A 20,210-nucleotide genomic window follows, 5' to 3' on the forward strand; every position below is an offset into this window, starting at 1 on the left:
TATTAACAAAGTATATATATATATACAAATGCAATGTTGGCATTTATTTCAAGGGGGATAGAATATAAAAGCAAAGAGATCATGCTGAGACTTCAAGACATTAGTCTGGTCTTCAAGCACAGAGTGCAGACTTGGGCTCCAGCCTGATCTGGAATTCCCTCACATCCCTGTTTCTAAACAATAACCTGTCCCCTAGCTCTCAAAACTATCCTTATGAACTTAAAAAACATTGTAATTGTTTAACTTTTATAACAACCAAACCTGAGTGCAACTCAGTGGAGTTTGTAGCTCAGCGCCATCTTGGCATCATCGGTTGGCGACACCACTTGGTTTTAGATTGGAAATTAGTGAGGGGCAAATGCAACTCTTACGGGCTACCCCCAAGTCATAGGCACCTATTTTATGGATATTCATAGATAAAATGAAACTATTATATTCAAAACTTGAGGTATTTACATTTTTTCCTGCAAATGACAGAACTAATTTGGTTCCCTCCCCCCTTCCCTCTCTGTGTTTGTCCATTCTTATCATGATGTCTGTGTGCTTTTGATGCTGTCCTTTAGACTTGTACTTGTGACTGTGAGGCTAAGCACAGCGCCAATGCCATATTTAAGTTTGCTGACAACACTCCTGTCGTTGGCCACTTCAAAGGTCATGATGAATCAGCATACAGGATATTGAAAATCTGGCTGAGTGATGCCACAACAACCTCTCACTCAATATCAGCAAGACCAAGGACTTCAGGAGGAGACCAGAGATCCATGAGCCAGTCATCAGAGGGTCAGCAACTTTAATTTCCTCAGTGTTATCATTTCAGAGGATCTGTCCTGGGTCCAGCATGTGAGTGCCATTACAAAGAAAGCGCAGCAGCCCCTCTGCTTTCTTAGAAGTTTGCAAAGATTTGGCAAGACATTGAAAACTTTGATAAATTTCTATAGATGTGTGGTGGAGCGCATATTGACTGGATGTATCACAGCCTGGTATGGGAGCACCAAAGCCCTTGAACTGAAAAATCCTACAAATCCTCAGTCCATCACAGGTAAAGCCACTCCCACCATTGACTCTCCATCTAGATGTGCTCATCGCAGGAAAGCAGCTTCCATCATCCAGGCAATGTTCTCTTCTTGCTACTGCCATCAGGAAGGAGGTGCAGGAGCCTCGGGACCCATCCCACCAGGTTCAGGAACAGCCATTACCCTTCAAGCATCAGGCTCTTGAACCAGAGGGGATAACTTCACTTGCCCCATCACTGAACTGTTCCCACAACCTATGGACTTACTTTCAAGGACTCTTCATCTCATGTTCTTGATATACATCGCTTATTTTTAAAAAAAATATGCACAGCTTGTTGCCTTTTGCAGATTGTTTTCCCACCCGTTGGGTGCAGTCTTTCATTGATTCTATTTTTTTTAAATTTACTGTCTACACCACAAGAAAAGGAATCTAGGGTTTGTATATGGTGATAATAAACTTACTTTGAACTTTATGTGGAGGGATGGTTACAGAAAAAGATAACCGCTCAATATGATTTTTCTGACATCTGCACAGAATCAAGCTCAGGGTCCCTGTAAACACCAGAATCTGGCATCAGAGAACAGACTGTAATTAAAAACAAAGTAGGGGACCACAGGCATGTGTGTCACAGGGGAAACATCAAAACCATTAAAAATATTTGAAGAAGAGTACTATGGAAAAAAGATCAAGGTGAGCAGGCAAAGAAAACGAGGTTTGTTAAAGGAAATAACATTTGATCAGCTTATCAGAATTCATTTAAGTGACAGCGATGGCTGAATGGGAACTAGAGAATGTAATTTCCAAAAGATTTTGGATAAGATGCAGCAAAGATTACTGGGGAAAGTAAAGGGTTGTAGTGTGAGAGGGAATGTGGACAGAAGAGTGACTGACCGTCAGGGCACAGCAAACCGCAACTTCCAGTAAGATGGCAGCATCCTTAGTTGCAGCACCGTCTATGGGGTTAGCAAAAAGTGCTACTGTCTTTTTAATTTTTTTTAATGAGCATTTAACCCCACTGGACATTTAAGAACTTAAAGTAGTGCAGATCTACACCCCCCCCCCCCCCACCACAACAAAGTTGCTTGTTGGCAGTGAAACTGTAGGAGCGGGACTGGGTGTGGGCAGACACAGAGAGGCGCCGGAGGCGGTGTGCAGTCTAATCGTAAATGATTGTCTTAGTAATCTTTCTTGTGATCGCAAGACCCTGCTGGACATTGATAATGTGGAACACGATAAGCCCAATTGACGGATTTATTGGCAGACGTCAGGGGAGACGTGTGGCCCATCATAGCAAGGACTAGGCCTTGAGCCCACACAGGTGAGGGGCGCTGGGGCCAGTGCTTTCCATCAGAGTGCCAGTGACGATGTGGCATGGCGCAAAGCTGGGGTCAGTGCCCCCCTCAGAGTGCCAGTGACGATGTGGCATGGCGCAAAGCTGGGGTCAGTGCCCCCCTCAGAGTGCCAGTGACGATGTGGCATGGCGCAAAGCTGGGGTCAGTGCCCCCCTCAGAGTGCCAGTGACGATGTGGCATGGCGCAAAGCTGGGGTCAGTGCCCCCCTCAGAGTGCCAGTGACGATGTGGCATGGCGCAAAGCTGGGGTCAGTGCCCCCCTCAGCAGTCGGCAAGCTGTACTGAGATCAATTGCAAACTGCTGCAGCATTCATAGACTCCAGGTACATTGTCCGACCGTATTTGACTGCTATCTTATGTGGTATAAGCCTTGTACAAGACTTGTGTTTCACACCTTGGCCCTGAAGTAACACTGTTTCGTTTGGCTGAAATGACAATTTAACTGGAAGTGTGTCTTTTTTTGGGTTGACAGGGTGCCATGTGTAGCATGCCACAGAGCTGAGTGCTGGGCCTCAGGTTTTTCATGATCTACATGAACGGTTTGGATGGAAGTACTAAAGGCAGCATTACTAAATTTTCTGAAGTTACAGATAAAAGTTGAGCATATGGCAAAAGTATCTGGCAAATCAGCCATTACGTAGGAAAAAATACAAAAATTGTCCATTTGGTAGGAAATAAATCAAGCACTTCAAACTAAGGCAATTTAGCTACCCAAGATTTTTAACAGCCATCAGAACAAGGATCTAACTTTTCCCTTCAAGTGTGTGTTAGCACCAAACACAAACTCCATTAAATGGTACACCAAAGAGTAAATTTCATTCAGTAACAGAATGCATTTTCTTTAAAGTAAAAAACATTAGCAAATTTGCAGATGACACAAAGCTGTGTGGCAGTGTGAAATATGAGGAGGATATTAGGAGAATGCAGGGTGACTTGGACAGGTTGGGTGAGTGGGCAGATGCAATTTAATGTGGATAAATGTGAGGTTATCCACTTTGGTGGCAAGAACAGGAAGGCAGATTACTATCTGAATGGTGTCAAGTTAAGAAAAGGGGAAGTACGAGATCTAGGTGTCCTTGTTCATCAGTCACTGAAAGTAAGCATGCAGGTACAGCAGGTAGTGAAGAAAGCTAATGGAATGTTGGCCTTCATAACAAGGGGAGTTGAGTACAGGAGCAAAGAGGTCCTTCTGCAGTTGTACAGGGCCCTGGTGAGACCACACCTGGAGTATTGTGTTCAGTTTTGCTCTCCAAGTTTGAAGAAGGACATTCTTGCTATTGAGGGAGTGCAGTGTAGGTTTGAGGTTGATTCCTGGGATGGTGGGACCGTCATATGTTGAAAGATTGGAGTGACTGGGCTTGTATACACTGGAATTTAGAAGGATGAGAGGGGATCTGATTGAAACATATGAGATTATTAAGGGTTTGGACACACTAGAGGCAGGAAACATGTTCCCGATGTTGGGGGAGTCCAGAACCAGAGGCCTCAGTTTAAGAATAAGGGGAAGGCCATTTAGAACTGAGTTGAGGAAAAACTTTTTCACCCAGACAGTTGTGGATCTATGGAATGCTCTGCCTCAGAAGGCAGTGGAGGCCAATTCTCTGGATGCTTTCAAGAAAGAATTAGATAGAGCTCTTAAAGATAGCAGAGTCAAAGGATATGGGGAGAAGGCAGAAGTGGGGTAGTGATTGGGGATGATCAGCCATGATCACATTGAATGGTGGTGCTGGCTCAAAGGGCCAAATGGCCTACTCCTGCACCTATTGTCTATTAATAAAACAGCTGAATTAATATTAAGCACATTAATTGGTACCTTTGACCTAACATCACCCAATGCCCTAAAATTAAATGGGACACAGGAATGGCATCCTATCGACTCATGACCTATTACCATACTTTCCAGTAACATTATTGCCCAGTTTCATCAGCTACTTTTTTGCTACACAGGGTACTGCTTGGTGTGAGGGAACAAGTGCAGTGGATTAGTTAGTTGGGACAACTCCTAAAGAACAAAAGAATGAAAGTTTATCGGGATTCCCTTTGTTTACTTGGACACTGTGGAGACTATTGGCAACTCGCGCAAGTCACGTGCATTTGCGTGACCATTAGACGTTTCACCATACCTTGATGGAAGTTTTTAAACAGCATCAGTTACATTTGTGCTTAAAAAACAGTGAATTTTGTCTCTGATAGTTGGTGAGAAATGGCTGAGTGAAAATGAATAATTTCATTACAAGTTAAGAACCATGGTTTAAAAAGGTATTGACAAATCATCTTGAATGTTGCAATGAAATGGAAGATTTGGAGGATGCAATTGTTGATAAAAATCATATGAAGGCAGTCAATTATCTACACTAAGTGTCTGCAATGATTTTGTTCATTGTGTACCCTGGAGGAACTTCTCTGCTGATAACTATTAGGAACCGATACAGTTTTATAGTACAGTACTGTAGTACTGTAATCTTCTGATTTGTTCTGCATTGCATTTTAATTCATTGTATCTAAGTTTGTGTTCTTATACCTTTTTAAAACTATTTCCATGAAACTTCAGGCTGATTTGGGGCAGCCACTTAATTGGACTAAAATGTACTGGTCCTGATGGGTCTCAATTAACTGAACTCGACTGTACTTGTTGATAGGGTGGAATAAAACTGGCTAGGAACCGATACCGACTTCCACCCCGAGTACAAGCTGCAAGGCGACAGCAGCAACTCCCAATAACAAAATCAACAGTTGGTATTCCAATTAATCCATCAAAATTCAGTCAGCTGGATTCTCTGGCTGAAAACAAGCACTTACTATTACAAAAAAATCCTGGAAATACTCAGATCAGGTAGAGAAACAAACCACCATTCTCTCCACTTAACATTGCTTTTGCATACAGCATCTTAGTAGCTGGATGGCCCATTATAACATTAAAATTAGATGCAAAGCTACAAACCATCTATTCTGACTAAAATGTGTAGAAAGAAAATGATTATCTCTGACTGCATTGCTGTTGGAGAAAACCTGCATGTTAACCTAGGAAACAACTCAATTTATGGCAGATACAGGGCAGAGGTGACATTCCAGCTGAGGTGCATTCAAAATTCAACTGCATTTGAATAACATGCAATCATCACAGTGTCACATTGCAATAAGGACGGACCCCATTGAGAACAGAAAACAAGTCAAACTGTGACCGAATGATACTGGAGCTTAAACATTATTTAAGCCTCGGGGATGATTGGCTTTTTGTTTTCAAGGTCTGGATGAAACGGGTGAGATCCCGTTGATTACCCAATCCTGAGTAAACAGTAAGGAACCCAATTACTTTGTTTTGTGCTAATAGATGTTCATTAAAGGCATCAGAAAAGGAATTCTAGGATTCTGCCCAATAATAAAAGAACAAAATTAACACTATATGTGAAAAGAAAACTGGTGGACTAAACAGTAAATGCTGCAAGAACTCAGCAAGTTAAATGTCTATGGAAAGAGAACGAGAGTTAACATTTCGGGTTGAGGACAAAGGACGATGACATACGTCCAAGTCAGATTCTTGTGCAACTTGAAAGCTGCAAGTGATGCTATCATGGCATTCTTGCGCATCATTCCTGGAGGTAAATATTATAACGCTAAGAGGCTCTGGATGAAATGCTGCAGTCCATCAATTAGTCACACAGACACTGTTATCATTCCATCAACCCCACTACCTGGGCACTGAGTTAATCTTGCCCAATTTGAGTTACAGAGGAGATCATATTTCAAAGCAGCAGCCCAACCAGGCAGCTGGTGATATTAAAGCAGATGGTAGTTCGAGAGCAGAAGCCAGTTCTCTGAATGAATGTGGACCAGCGCAGCATGGGAATAGGCCCCTTGGGCTCAACGTCGTGTCAAACCAGCTAAAAAGTAAATCAAAAACTAATCCCTCCTACCTGCATATCCCTCCATCTTCCTCATATTAACATCCCTATGTGAATCCCTCTTCAATGGTTTTGCCTCTACCACCACACCAGATTCCAGCCATCCATCACTCTTGCCCCTCACACCCCCTTGAACTTACTCCTCACTCCTTCAACACATGCCCTCTATTAGACATTTCTACCCTGGAAAACATACTCCCTGTCTACACCTCTCAATCTTGAAAACCTCTGTCAGATCTCCCCTCAGCCTCTGCCCCTCCAGAGAAAACAACCCAGGTTTGTCCAGCCTTTCATGACAGCACATGCTCTCTAAACCAGGCAGCATCCTGGTAAACCATTTCTGTACCCTTTCCAAAGGCATTTATAGAAGTTTCTACCGTGAAAACAAAGCTAATCTGATGGCATATGTGAGTGATGATAAACCTGGTTCTGTTATGGGTCTCTATTGTGGACTGAGAGTGGGAAGGGGTCCAGGAGTGGAATCATGGTTGGGGAAAAAAGAGAAGGGAGGGGGAGGGAGCAGGAAGCGAAAAACCAATTGTTTAGAATCCAACGACCTTGTCTGGTGTCTCAGGACTGGGTAAGTCTGCTCCTGTGCCATCCCTCCCCTCCCTGGAACTCCTCCTCTGCCACCTGTCCAACACTCCCCTCACCTTTCCCCAACATCCTTTTCTCCCACCAGATTTACAAACTCGCTCTCTGCTCCACGCTGACAAATGCAGTACTGTTCAAGTGTGAGGCAGCCTGGCTACCGTCTGGACCTGGACAATAGATGTACTTTAACTGTGAAAGGCCTAGATAGGGTGGACGTGGAGCGGACGTTCCCTAGAGATGGCGAGCCTGGGATGAGGGCTCAGTATGCGAGTGGAAGAAAATCTCTTTAGTGTACAGACTGGAGGAATTTCTTTATCCAGAGGGAGGAGAATCTGTGGAATTCACTGCCTCAGGTGGCTGCAGTGGCCGAATTATTGGGTACAGTTGAAGTGAAAGTCAATGGATTTTTGATTAGCAAGGGCATCAAATGTTACAGAGAGAAGGCAAGAAAATGGGGTTGAGGGAGGTAACAAATCAGCTATGATGGAATGGTGGAGCAGAATGGGTCAGATAGCCTAATTTTGCTCCTATGTCTTAAGGTCTTGCAAATCAAGTGAAAGGAATTTTTAAAAAGCTTGCTGTTTTTCAACAAAAAGTAGCTAGCTAAAGTGTGGGTGCAAGAGTTCAGGTCCCCATTTACCTACACCACCCTTGAAAAGTCCTGCAAAATGAAAATGATTTCCTAACACATCCTCAACTGCCTATGCTCCTTTCCCCCTGCCCCAAACTCGAAATGAGCTGATCACTCTGCAGTCACCCATGGGGTGAGGCTGCGTAAAAGTCACAAATACATCAGCCACAGGTTCCTGAGTTGCAGAATCACTTTGCAGAGCAGTTATCAGAAATAGAGGACTGGAAATCATTATAAAAGGAAAGGAGGAGAATAATTAGAAATAAGAGTCCTCACAAAATGTAAACTACTCAAGAACTAAAATAGCATCTTAAATCACTGGTAAATACTCACTTTGCATTTATATGCCGTAGTTTTAAAACTCAGCAAATAAGAGCTCAATGTCTGGAAACATTTATAACAAGAATTTAAGCAGTTCCATTTATTACAAATAAATTGTTCGCTCCATTTTAAACATTAAAGAAACGATGCCGATCTGCCACCTTCAGCATATCACCAAAAGTCTTTGCTGTTGCCATGTTCAATGTTTGCATTTTTCTTCATCATCTTTCCTCACATGTGGTTTCAAGGGTCTCCCAAATTTCATCATCCACTGCAGGTACTGTAACTACGTGTGCTTCAGGTAGATTTACTGTAGAATGCAACTTTGAGCTTCCAGGTGATAAAGGACCTGGGCTCATCCCTTCAGCATTGGCAATCTCCGTAGTATGCATCACATGTTCAGGCGTGTGTGCTTCAAGTCCAGACACCATGTTACATTCTACAGTTCCGTTTGGACATGGCGTCCCTTCGTGTGAGGCTATTGACAACCTTGGACTCACACCTGCTCCATTTACTTTTGGTTCAAGACCCCAGAACCTGTTTTGTGCAATGTACCGAACACACTGCAGGATTACATTTCTTTCATGGCGGATGTCTCTGGCCAGCAACTGTAACAAAAGAAACAGAAGGATCATTAAAATACGTAGCAGTTTCTTTTGTGGTGCCTTATGAGAACTCAAAGCTAACAAAGGATTCAGGAAGCTTTCCAAAGTCTATTATCTCTGGTATTTTCCGAGTCCAGTTCACATTAAGTCCCCTTCAAAATACTTATAGATGACTATGATCACTGTGTCACAAAGGGGAGGAGAAAGAACTCCAATCAAACACAAAGTAATGCAAGATGCAGAATAAAGCCCAATCATTCCCCTCCCAATTGCCAAAAGTGAAGAGAGCAGTTCTGGATTACCACACCAATATCTGGATACACTGACAGAAAAAGGAACTGTGCAAACTTTTGTTGCAAATGTCTTAACCTCCCCTCAACTGCCACCTCCAACCAAAACTCTTACCGATGTAATGCCCCTTCCTTAAACTGCAAACAAAGTCATCAATGTATTAATAAACAATTCACCGAATGACAAGCGAACAAGAGATGAAGAAATTCTACCCTGGTCTTTGCACAAAGTCTGACCAGTAGTAAGACAGCAATTTGCAAATGAGTGGAAGTGGGAGAACATGGAAGGGAGAATTAGCTAAAAGGCAAAAATCACAGCGGAGCTATTGAGTTACTTAAACATATCCTCCATTTTCCTTATTTACCCTTAAACACAGGAGTTTGTGTTGAGCACACACAAGGAAACCTTGAGCAAGCCAGGCAGCACCTATGGAGGGAATAAGCCAAGGACTGGAAAGGAAAGGGACAGAAGCCAGATAAAGGTGGTGGGGACTACAAGCTGGCAGGCAATAGGTGATGCCCGGAGAGGGGGATGGGGTAAGTGGGACGGAATAAGAAGCTGGAAGGGGATGGGCAGAAGAGGAATCTAATAGAACACAGAAGAGTAGAGCACAGAAAAAGGCCCTTTGGCCCACAACGTTGTGACAAACCGACTAAAGAGTAAATTGAAAAAACTAAAGCTCTGGGTGGTGGACCATGGGAGAAAGGGAAGGAGGAGGAGAAAAACCTGAGGGAGTTGATGCGCCGGTGAGAAGACAAGTGGTAGAAGGGTAACCTGAATGGGGAATGGAAAGTGGGGGGGGGGGGGGAGGGTGGGGGAGAAATTACCAGAAGTTGGAGAAATTGATGTTCATGCCATCAGGTTGGAGGCTACTCAGATGGAATGAGGTGTTGGTCCTCCATCTCAGATTTCCTCTCATCATGGCAGTAGAGGAGGCCATGGACAGAGACGTCAGAATGGGAAAATCAAATTGAGATGGCCAAGCAATTTGGCAAACCCAAAACAGAGGCTGGTACTAACTACAGCAAGCAACTGAAACCTGGTTATAGCACCTCATGAACAGGCACAGTAGAAACAGGAGAAAACTCTCACCATTTCAAGCAGAGTTGGCCGACGTAATAACTTCTGTGGCCAAGATGGCTTTTCCCGCACACCACGGTCCCTTCCTCCACTCCTACCCTTGGGTTTGAAAGAACTGCACAACTTTGAATCCACAACGCCGCTGTCACGTCCTTTCATCTCCTTGTCATCGGTACGCCTTGGTACAGATCCCAGTAACACCTTGCTTTCTTCCACAGCTTTGACACTTTTCTGGAGCGGTATTTCTAACAGGGATATTAGAAATATTGACATTGTTCTGCTCTGATCAAATGATTACCACAACACATCAATAAGGTTCAGGGTCTGATCCACAGCATATACGCAGGACCCCTGTATACTGAAACTCTGCATCCAGTAACACTACTCCCATTCTATTCCCTCCACAGACCGTCCCTAAACCACAGGCAATTTAACCCATCAAATCTGTTCCATCATTCTATGGCAGATTTTAGAATCAGAATTATCATCACCAACATGTGACGCAAAATTTGTTAACTTAGCAACAGCAGCTCAACGCAATACCCCTCTCAACATTGAATTATTAATTAGTAAGATTAATTAGATAATTATTATCAATTACTATAATTATTATTAAAATTATTATAATTATTATTCAATAAGACTCATTTCCACCTACCTGCCTTTTCCCCATAACCCTCAATTCTCCTACTACACAAAAAGCTATCCAACCTTTTCTTGAATATCTTTACTGAGATATCCTCCACTGATTCCTCGGGCAGAGAATTCCAGATTCACCACTCTTTGAGAAAAGCAGTTCCTCCTCATCTCCGTCCTAAATCTACTCCCCCGAATCTTGAGACCTTGTCCCCTAGTTCCAGTCTCACCTACCAGTGAAAACAACTTTCCTGTTTTTATCTTATCTATCCCCTTCATCATTTTATATGTTTCTATAAGATTTCCTCTCATTCTTTGAATTCCAGTGAGTACAGTCTCAGGTGACTTGATCTCTCCTCATAGTCTAACTCCCTCATCTCTGGAATCAACCCAGTGAACCTCCTCCGCAACACCTCCAAAGCCAATATATCCTTCCTCAAGTAAGGAGACCAGAACTGCACACAGTTCTCCAGGCGTGGCCTCACCAATACCCTGTACAATTACAGCATAACCTCCCTGCTCTTAAATTCAATTCCTCTAGCAATGAAGATCCACATTCCATTTGCCTTCTTGATAGCCTGCTGCACCTGCAAACCAACCTTTTGTGATTCATGCACAAACCATGGAACACAAACGACAGCCAGACCAAATGTAGATCAAAGGAGAAAGAACACTGTTAATCTAGTTTAACACTAATTATAGAAATAGGATTCCAAAGGAAATTAAAGTTTGAGGAACTGTCAGTTTCACCTAGTTCCAAATCTTCCATTTTAACATAATGCAAGGACAGATCTAACACTGAAGACTGGAATTTTCCTCAATAGTAAATTAAGTTGCAACGTCCCCAAGTTTACCTTCTGGCTCCTGGTCACTTCCACTGTCTGATGAGCTGCTGTAATTGGCCATCAGTGCACTCAGGCCTGACGTTATCTGGCTTGGCACAACGACAATTTCCGCTCGCTGACCATCAGCTTGGCTCTCATCCTTGTCAGACTCTGTAAGGCAGAACACAAAACTTTACATCTCGTTTGAGTAAGTCCAACACCCGGCAGAGAACGTTCCCTCAGCAGGGAGTGCACAAACTGCTAGAGAACTGCATAATCGATCCAGTCAGCCTGGCAATGAGCTCTTCATTACACAAGCCCAAATGGACCAGGTATTTTTCCTTCGTAGGCACATCCTTTCTGATTGGAAAACACTGTTGATCCTCACTCAGTCGGATATGGCAGGATAGTCAGGAATGCCTCGACCCTCTCCTCGCGTCATGAAGGGAGGTGAAGCAACAGCTAGTCGCTGTCTAAAGGGAAGATGAAATGAGAAGGCATTCCAGATTTAACTGGCAATCCTCTCAGAGCTGAAACATGTTGGGCAATTTCACAGTGGGGCCTCTGTTAGTTAAATAACACCAAGGAAATAGGTCAATTTGTCGCCGTCTATCCAATGAAGTTCACAATAAAGGAGCGACACAGCCACAACCCTCGTGCTCCCGACTGTTATTACCGGTTAGCAGGGCACACATTTGGAAAGGTAATAAAACACAGAAATTAGCACCCCAATGACTGAAATAGCCGGACTCTGCACAATCGGATGCAATTGCTTCAATGGACAAATTGAGTGATAAATCCGCTCAGAACACATGACCAATTGGGTTAATAATGGCTTGCAACAACCCTATCTAAATGATAATCTCAGGAAGCAGCTGAAAAAAAATTTACTAAAGCTAACTTAACCTGACTGCTCAGAAATCAAATGGAAGAAAATGTCTGGGCCCACCTTTATATTCTGTACAAGCCTCCTACCTGACTTTATCACACCAACAGCCACAAGTAAAAGACACTATAAACTTTAAAGGGAGGAAAAACGAACTGTTGGAACTGTGCAACACGTACATCAAATTGGTATGTCATGCATATGAATGTGGCTTGGTTCGGAGAAACGCTGTCTCGTTTCAATATACATTATATACATGTATATAGTTAAATAACAATAAACCTGACTCGAACCGAAAGGCAATACCGCTCGATTCTGCAGTCTTCATTTGAAGTTATGTTAAACCATAGAGCACCCAGAATAGTAACTTGCCCATTTCATTGTAGAGTTATTTTACAAAATATACTTGATAAATGAATGGATAAACATTTAATATTGGTGCAGATAATTGCAATATCATTTTAAAATTCCTTATAGGAATACCCGAGTATAACAGCTTGTATTTTTAGCTAAATAAAGTTGCAGGGACATCCAATTTAACTGTTAAGCCCTATTCTAGTCATGAGAGAGTTTCACTAATCCTCCACTATTCACGTTTTCAGGACATTCAATAATACTTCAGTTTCGTTCGAAAAGTAATTTGCTTACGGGCAGCAAACACATCAGTCAATTCGAAACCTGCAATATTCAGCAAGCAGCAAATGACAGGCCAGTTTGGTGGCTAGGAATGACAGTTCCATCACCTCACATCCACACTCATGTATTTCAATGCTCTTGCGACTTCCCTCTCATTCTTCATGGTTAGTAATCAACATCCTGCCTCCAACACTACAGGATCAGGTCCACCGGCCCAATGTGGTGCCAAACCAGCTAAAACGTAAATCAAAAACACTCAAACACTTATCCCTACCACAATGTCCACATCCCTTCATCTTCCTCACATCCATGTGCCTACCCAAACATCTCTTGAAAGCCTCCGATGTACTTGCCTGTACCACCAAACCAGGCAGCGCATTCCAGACATCCACCACTCTGAGTAAAAAAACCTACCCCTCACATTCCCTTTGAACTTACCCCCTCTCACCTTCAATGCATGCCCTTCTAGTACTAGACATTTCTACCCTGGGAAGCAGATACTCCCTGTGCACTCTATCTATGCCTCTCAATCTTGTAAAGCTTCTTCAGATCTTCCCTCAGCCTCTACCACTCCAGAGAAAACCACCCAAGTTTATTGAGCCTCTTGTGATAGCACGTGCCCTCTAAACCAGACAGCATCCTGGTGAACCTCTTCTGCACCCTCTCCAAAGCCTCAACACTCCTCCTACAAGTGGGGAGACCAGAATTGTACACAATACTCCAGACGTGGCCTATCTAGAGCTTTATAAAATTGCAACAGAACCACCTAACTTTTGAACTCAATACCTTGACTAATAAAAGTAAAAGTCTTCTTAACCTCCTTATCACCCTGTGTAGCCATTTTCAAGGAGCTATGAACTTGGATCCCAAGATCTCTCTGCTCAGCAACACGAAAATCTTGCCCTTAACAGTGTACTGTCTCCTTGTATTTGCCCTACCGAGGTGCAACACCTCACATTTATCTGGGTTAAACTCCATCTGCCATTTCTCTGCCCATATCAGTAACTGATCTATATCGAGCTGCTTATCTCCGAACTAAAATCTACTTCTATTTAACTAAACATCCTTTTACTCATTTACATTGTGCTAACTTTTTCCAAAATAAACACATTTCCCTCCAGTAGGATATGCATGCAGTCTTTATGGAGTTTATGTTGTTTCAAGTGAGGGCAGGCTGCTTCTGAACAGCTGCCATCATGACTGCATACACACAAATCCCTTACTGCTTTTTACTCTCTGTCCCACATTGGCAAGTCACTTCAGCATTATTGCAAAAAAACTGGTGGAACTTGTAATAGTTGAATTGTAGTTGCATCTGGGATTTGAAGCCAAGCCCCTGGAGTGACAACCAGTGTTCCAGATGTTAATGATTAACCGAAGTAGAGTCAGTCAAGAGGTGAAAATCAGCCGGGTCTAGAACAGCAACTTAGAAGGCAGATGAAAAATTTAAAAGATCTCTGTCGAGTTAGTGAGAAGCTCTGCTCTGGGCAATATCTATCCTCCAAACAGTAAAAAAAATTATAGTGTGAAAATTGTTGCTGCTGGCTTTTGAGGAATTTTCTGTGTAGTGTTTGTATACAATAATCACTGGTTGTTAAGCAGCTTTGGATGTCCTGGTGTTATGAAAGACGTTACATAATGCATTTTGCCCCCCCGCCCCCATTCAGAAAGCTCCATAATCATGGGTGAGACACACCTGCATCATTCTGTACCAGTATGCCAAGGGGGTCCACATCTTTTTCACGAGCTGTGTTTTGCTCCTTGTTCCCCAGTTCTTTACTGCTTGTTCCATCATTTTGTGTGGAACCAGTCTCTTCCATTGTAATTTGTCCTTCCTGTTCACTGAAGTGTGTTCCATTGAAGCGACCTCCATTTCGGTCTTTAAACATACCACACATTTTTTTCTGGGTCCTATTATGAGATCTTTTCCATCCTCCCTTCATTTTGCTGAAAAATAGGAATTACTAAAATTGAGCTTTAATCCCAATCAGCACGAGCAAAAATAAAAAGCATGTATCAAGCAAGTACATCAAACTTAAATTCCTATTGCCATGTTATACCCACAATTGGATGGGGAGAACACAAGTTTACAAGATACAGTTGCAGAATCTCAGTTCTGTAAGCACATCCCTTTACCCTGAGGCAGTACCCTCAGATCCTCGACTCTACTACTAGTGGAAACATCCTCTCCATGTCCACTCTGTTCCGATCTTGCAGTTATCAGTAGGTTTAGAAAGAGATCATTCATCTTTCTGAACTCCATCAAGACAGACCTGGAGCCAAACACTCCTCACACATTAAGCCTTTTAATTTCCAAAATCATTTTTGTAAACTCTTCTAGACTCTCTCCTGGGCTGGTACATCTTTCCTTACACACAATATTCCAAATGTAGTCTGAACAACACATTATAAAACCTCAAGCATCACAACTTTGCTTTTATATTCTAGAAATGAATGCCAACATTGCCACTAACTCAACTTGCAAGTTAACCTCAAGGGAATCCAGCACCAGCACTCCCAAGACTCTCTGCACCTCCAATTTCTGAAAATTTCTGAAGTCCTTTGAGAGACTCACTGATATTGCAACATTACCTATCACCGCATCTATCTTCATCTTATCTGCAAACTTGGCCGCTTTGCCATCAGTTCCTTCATCCAGATTATTAATGTACAAAATGAAACATTGTGGTCCAGCACTGAACCCTGCAGAACTGGACACGGGCAGCCATAACAACTCCTTTATTCCCACTCTCTGACTGGGAATGTAATTACTCAGGCGAATGCATGTGTGAATCTGCTTCTCCACTCTGTAGGTAACAAGAAATCCCTGCAGGAGAACTTAGAGCAGCACTCACATGTACAGTAAAGCAATGACTATCCACTATCTGATTGCAGAGATCCCCGTGGCTCCTGCAGGATCTGCCTTTCCTGGCTATGTTTCCCCATACTCCCTTTATCTGAAAGAGTTCACCAGAAATTTATAATACTACTGCGTAAAATCTAAAAAGGTGAATTAAAAATGTCTTTGTGTATATTCTGCAGGTCAGAAGCCACATTCTCCAGGGTGCTGGATTATCAAGAGTTTCATTAGACATGAATCAATGGCTTCTCGTTAGCAAGAACGTATTTATTAAAAACCAGCTCTCATGCCTTATTGGAATACCCTATCCACAAAGTGCAAGATTTTATTATTATGAATATAACCACATTATGAATAACTATCAACTGTTTCTTCAAAGCTGTAGTGCTAAAAACTGCAGTAGTTACTGCTACCTGACAGCATCATGACAGCAGCGTTCCCAGATGGACTACAGTAGCACAAAGCACCCACTGACCTCCTGCATCCCGTGGAATAAACACTTGCAAGGGACACAGACAAAATAGAACATACACCCACTCCATTAAAATATCTACTTCTTAATCACTCAAATTCGTATCAACTTGGCTGTACCTTTCTTTGAACAACAACCAAAACCTATGGCCATTTACTGTGAAACGACACCTAATAGATCCCACACTTCAAAGTTCACGTATTTATGCGTTTCCATATATGTACAACTCAAAATTCATTTTCTTGCAGGCATTTACAGAAAAATACATTATTACTTTATGGAGAACTATGCACAAGCAAAGGGTGACAAACACTGATGTGGAAAAGACAAACTGCAAAAACAAAACCAAGGACGTGACCTTCCTGACCAGCTGACACAGTGAGCAATACCTCTATTATGACTACCCTGAGTACGAGTGCTCAACAAGGCTGTGTTTTCAGACCCCTATTTCGTGTGGCCTGATTCCATTTTGACTCCAACTACAAATTTGCAGATACACCACCGCAGTGCACTGATGATTCGGAGTAAGGGAGGAGATAAGGAGCCTAATGACACGGTGCCATGACAGAAATCCTTCCCACAAAGTTAACAAAACTAAAGAGCTGAACACTGACTTCAGGAAAGCAGGCCGGCACACGTGCTCCTGCTAACATCAAGGTTGAGGAAGCTGAGAGCTCCACATTCTTGGGAGTGAACACCAGCAACGTCTTGCCCTCATTCAACCAGGTAGATGCCATAGGCAGGGAAGGACACCAGCGCCTCCACTCCCTCAGAAGGCAAATGTAATCTATTTTAAAACTGACACACGGGGTGGAGTTTCAAGATGGCGACGTAAGCATCTGCCTTTTAGGCGCTCTTTATTTTTTCAACTATAATCACCCTTTAATTAGATCTTTTCGAACTTAATCATATGAGTTGCTACCTTTGATTGACCCTTTTTTCCTAAAATAATATTTGATCTAATCTTGTCAAACCTAAAATGGCTACAAGTAAGAAATCGGCTAAGGATCCTGTATCCATCGACGCAATTTCTGCTCTTTTGGACACTAAACTGGATGCTAAACTGGATACTAAACTGGCGGGTCTGGAAGGCAGACTAGAAGGTAAATTGGACAGTAAACTGTTAAATTTGGAAAGGAGGATTACTTTGAAAATATCCGATCTTGAAGGAGTTGTTAAATCGCTTGAAACTAAGTTTCAGTCGTAGGCGTTAGTGGTTCAGCAGCATGGAAATAAGATCACGACTCTTGAACAATCAATTTGTGAAAAAGCACGTACAATTGAAGTGTTAGAGAAGAAGATAGAGTCGACTGCTAAAACTTTAGATCAGTATAAGTTTAAAATTACTGATCTTGAAAATCGTTCTCGCAGACAGAATTTGCGCATCATCGGAATTCCCGAAAAAGTTGAGTCCGGTGATTTAACTGAATTTTTCTCTAAATTACTGTGGGAAATTTTCGGTGGTGAAGGTTTGAAAAATGAACCTGTTATCGACCGCGCTCATAATAGAGTTGCGAGGTTTTCGTCTGTGCCTGATAAACCACGAGCGGTGATTGTTTGCCTTCATTATCCTCGTGAGAAAGAGCTTCTAATTCGGTTAGCTCGTAAAAAAGGTATGATCTCCTACAAAAATTACTCATTTCGAATTGTTGAGGACTATTCCTATGAAGTAATGAAAGCCAGGATCGCTTTTAAACCAGTGATGGCAGAGATTCATTCGATTGGATTTAAACAAGCTTTAATGTATCCAGCGAAGCTTAGAATTGTGCTGCCCGACAACAGTCTACACTTTTTTAACACTCCTGAAGAAGCGAAGAAATTTGTTGAAGAATATCGATCCTCTAGTGCAACTTGAACTATGAGTTACATTGAAGATTTTTTTTTTGGAGAAAGGATGCCATTTCATTTTAAGTTTTAACCCTGAAAGTTGGGTTATAACTTTTTATTTTGGGCTATAGGTCTGGGGTTTTTTTTTACTACATTATTGCTTATAGATGCTGTTTTAATTTTTATAATATCCTTTTTTATACACGTTTGTATTTTGTAATCAAGAATTATTTTTTCAAAATGTCGTTTCTTCTTCCCATAAGTCTTTACTTTTTATAAGCGTTTATTTGCTTGCCTGTATTTAGAAATGGAACAAAGGTTTTGAATTCTTTTTTTTTAGTCTTTTTTTTTATATATGTTATAGTGTCTATTAAATCTTTTTTTTTAAAAAAAAATTCTATTTTGATAACTTTTTTGATTGCTGAATTTATATTCATATTTTGTAATATGGCTTTCTCAAAATGTCGTTTCTTCTTCCCATAAGTCTTGGCTTGTGAAACGTCATCTTTGTATTTGAATATGGAATTTCTTTTTTAAAGGTGTATTACATTTTTAAACTTTAATGTTCATTTTTTTTTATTAATGATTTTTCTGGTTTTACTATTTTGGTTTTTTTTCTTGATTTGACTGATGTGCGTGTGTATGTGTATGTATGTATATATATGTAGGTATATATATATATATTTTTTTTTTGCAACTCTATATTTTAATTAGGGTGTTATATAGTTTTTTCTTAAAAAAATTTTCTTATGGAGCTGCCATCTTGAAATGGGGGTAATTTTAGTATTAGTTTATGCGCCTGCCGCTTGGCTTTCTTTCAAAGGGTGGGGGGAGGGGGGAGGGATCTTTTTTCACGCTTTTGCTTTTTATTTTTTTGCTTTTAGTTTATGGGCTGACTTTAAGTTGTTAATATTGTTGAGGTGTCAGGATCTCCGGTTGCTCCTGAATCAATTTTCCTTCTTCCTAAATTGTGGGTTATGTGTCTTTTTAACCTTTTATGATACACACAATTAATATTGGTATGATGGATAAATCTATTAACTTTATCTCGTGGAATACTAATGGTTTAAATCATCCGATTAAACGTAAAAAAATATTTAAAGTATTCCATAGATTGAACGCTAATATTATTTTTGCACAGGAGACCCATATTAGGAGGGAGGATAATCAACGTTTTTTTAGGTTCTGGAAAGGACAACAATTTCACTCAAATTGTACCGCTAAAATTAGGGGTGTGTCTATTTTTATAGACGCCTCTATTTCGTTTACACATTATGAAATTATTTCGGATCCACAGGGTAGATTTTTGTTGATAACTGGTTCACTTTTTAATCGGAAAGTTGTTTTAGTTAATATTTATGCTCCAAACTTTGATTGTCCTGAATTTTTTAAGCGTTTATTTACTTCTCTTCCTAACTTGAATGAATATATGTTGATTATGGGTGGAGACTTTAATTGTTGTTTGAATCCTTCGATGGATAGATCTAAACCTATTCGAACTCTTCCGAATAGATCAGCTTTACTTATTAATTCTTTTATGGTTGATTCTGGAATTACTGAAATATGGCGGTTTTTGAACCCTAAAGATAAAGAATTTTCATTTTTTTCACATGTTTATCATAGTTATTCTAGAATTGATTATTTCCTTATTGATCATCGTTTATTAACAGATGTTATTGATTGTAAATACGATTCTATTGCTATTTCGGATCATGCGCCTTTGAAGTTATCTATCAAGATTCCGGACTCTTCTTTCAATACTAGATCTTGGAGACTTAATGCTACTTTGCTTCAAGATCCAGAATTTATTACCTTTATAAAACAACAAATTGACTTATTTTTTTCAACAAACTATAATGAAGAGATTGATAAAGGAATACTTTGGGACTCTTTCAAGGCTTTTATTCGTGGACAAATTATTTCATATTCCGCTGGTAAAAGAAAACAAAGATATTCAGATATAGCTTTATTGGTGGATAAAATTAAAGAAATTGATAAGATTTATTCCGTTACTCCTACCAAAGAACTTTATAAGAAGAGAGTTGAGCTTCAAATGGAACATAGTTTATTATTATCTTCTTCAATTGAGAATCAATTAATTAAGACTAGGGCTCAATTTTATATTCATAGTGATCGAACTGGTAAATTGTTAGCTAATCAATTAAAAGCTATTTCGACTAAGCGACAAATTAATAAAATTCGTAAACAAGACGGTAATTTAACTACTGATTATAAAGAAATCAATAACACTTTAAGATTTTTATAAATCTTTATATCAAT

General features: G+C 40.9%; 1 protein-coding gene across 1 annotated transcript in view; it reads right to left on the reverse strand.

Moving 5' to 3' along the window:
* Positions 1-7,807: 7,807 nt before the first annotated feature.
* The window catches only part of nufip1 (nuclear FMR1 interacting protein 1), a 39,515-nt gene continuing 27,112 nt past the window's right edge, over positions 7,808-20,210 (reverse strand). The window contains exons 7-10 of the mRNA XM_059967835.1: positions 14,468-14,718; positions 11,280-11,420; positions 9,802-10,034; positions 7,808-8,421 (exon numbers count right to left, since the gene is read on the reverse strand). Coding sequence (XP_059823818.1) covers positions 8,035-8,421; positions 9,802-10,034; positions 11,280-11,420; positions 14,468-14,718 — 1,012 coding nt within the window. The 3' untranslated portion in view covers positions 7,808-8,034. The remainder of the gene's footprint in view (positions 8,422-9,801; positions 10,035-11,279; positions 11,421-14,467; positions 14,719-20,210) is intronic.

Source organism: Hypanus sabinus, chromosome 4, assembly GCF_030144855.1.
Source record: "Hypanus sabinus isolate sHypSab1 chromosome 4, sHypSab1.hap1, whole genome shotgun sequence".
Taxonomy (NCBI): Eukaryota; Metazoa; Chordata; class Chondrichthyes; order Myliobatiformes; family Dasyatidae; genus Hypanus; species Hypanus sabinus.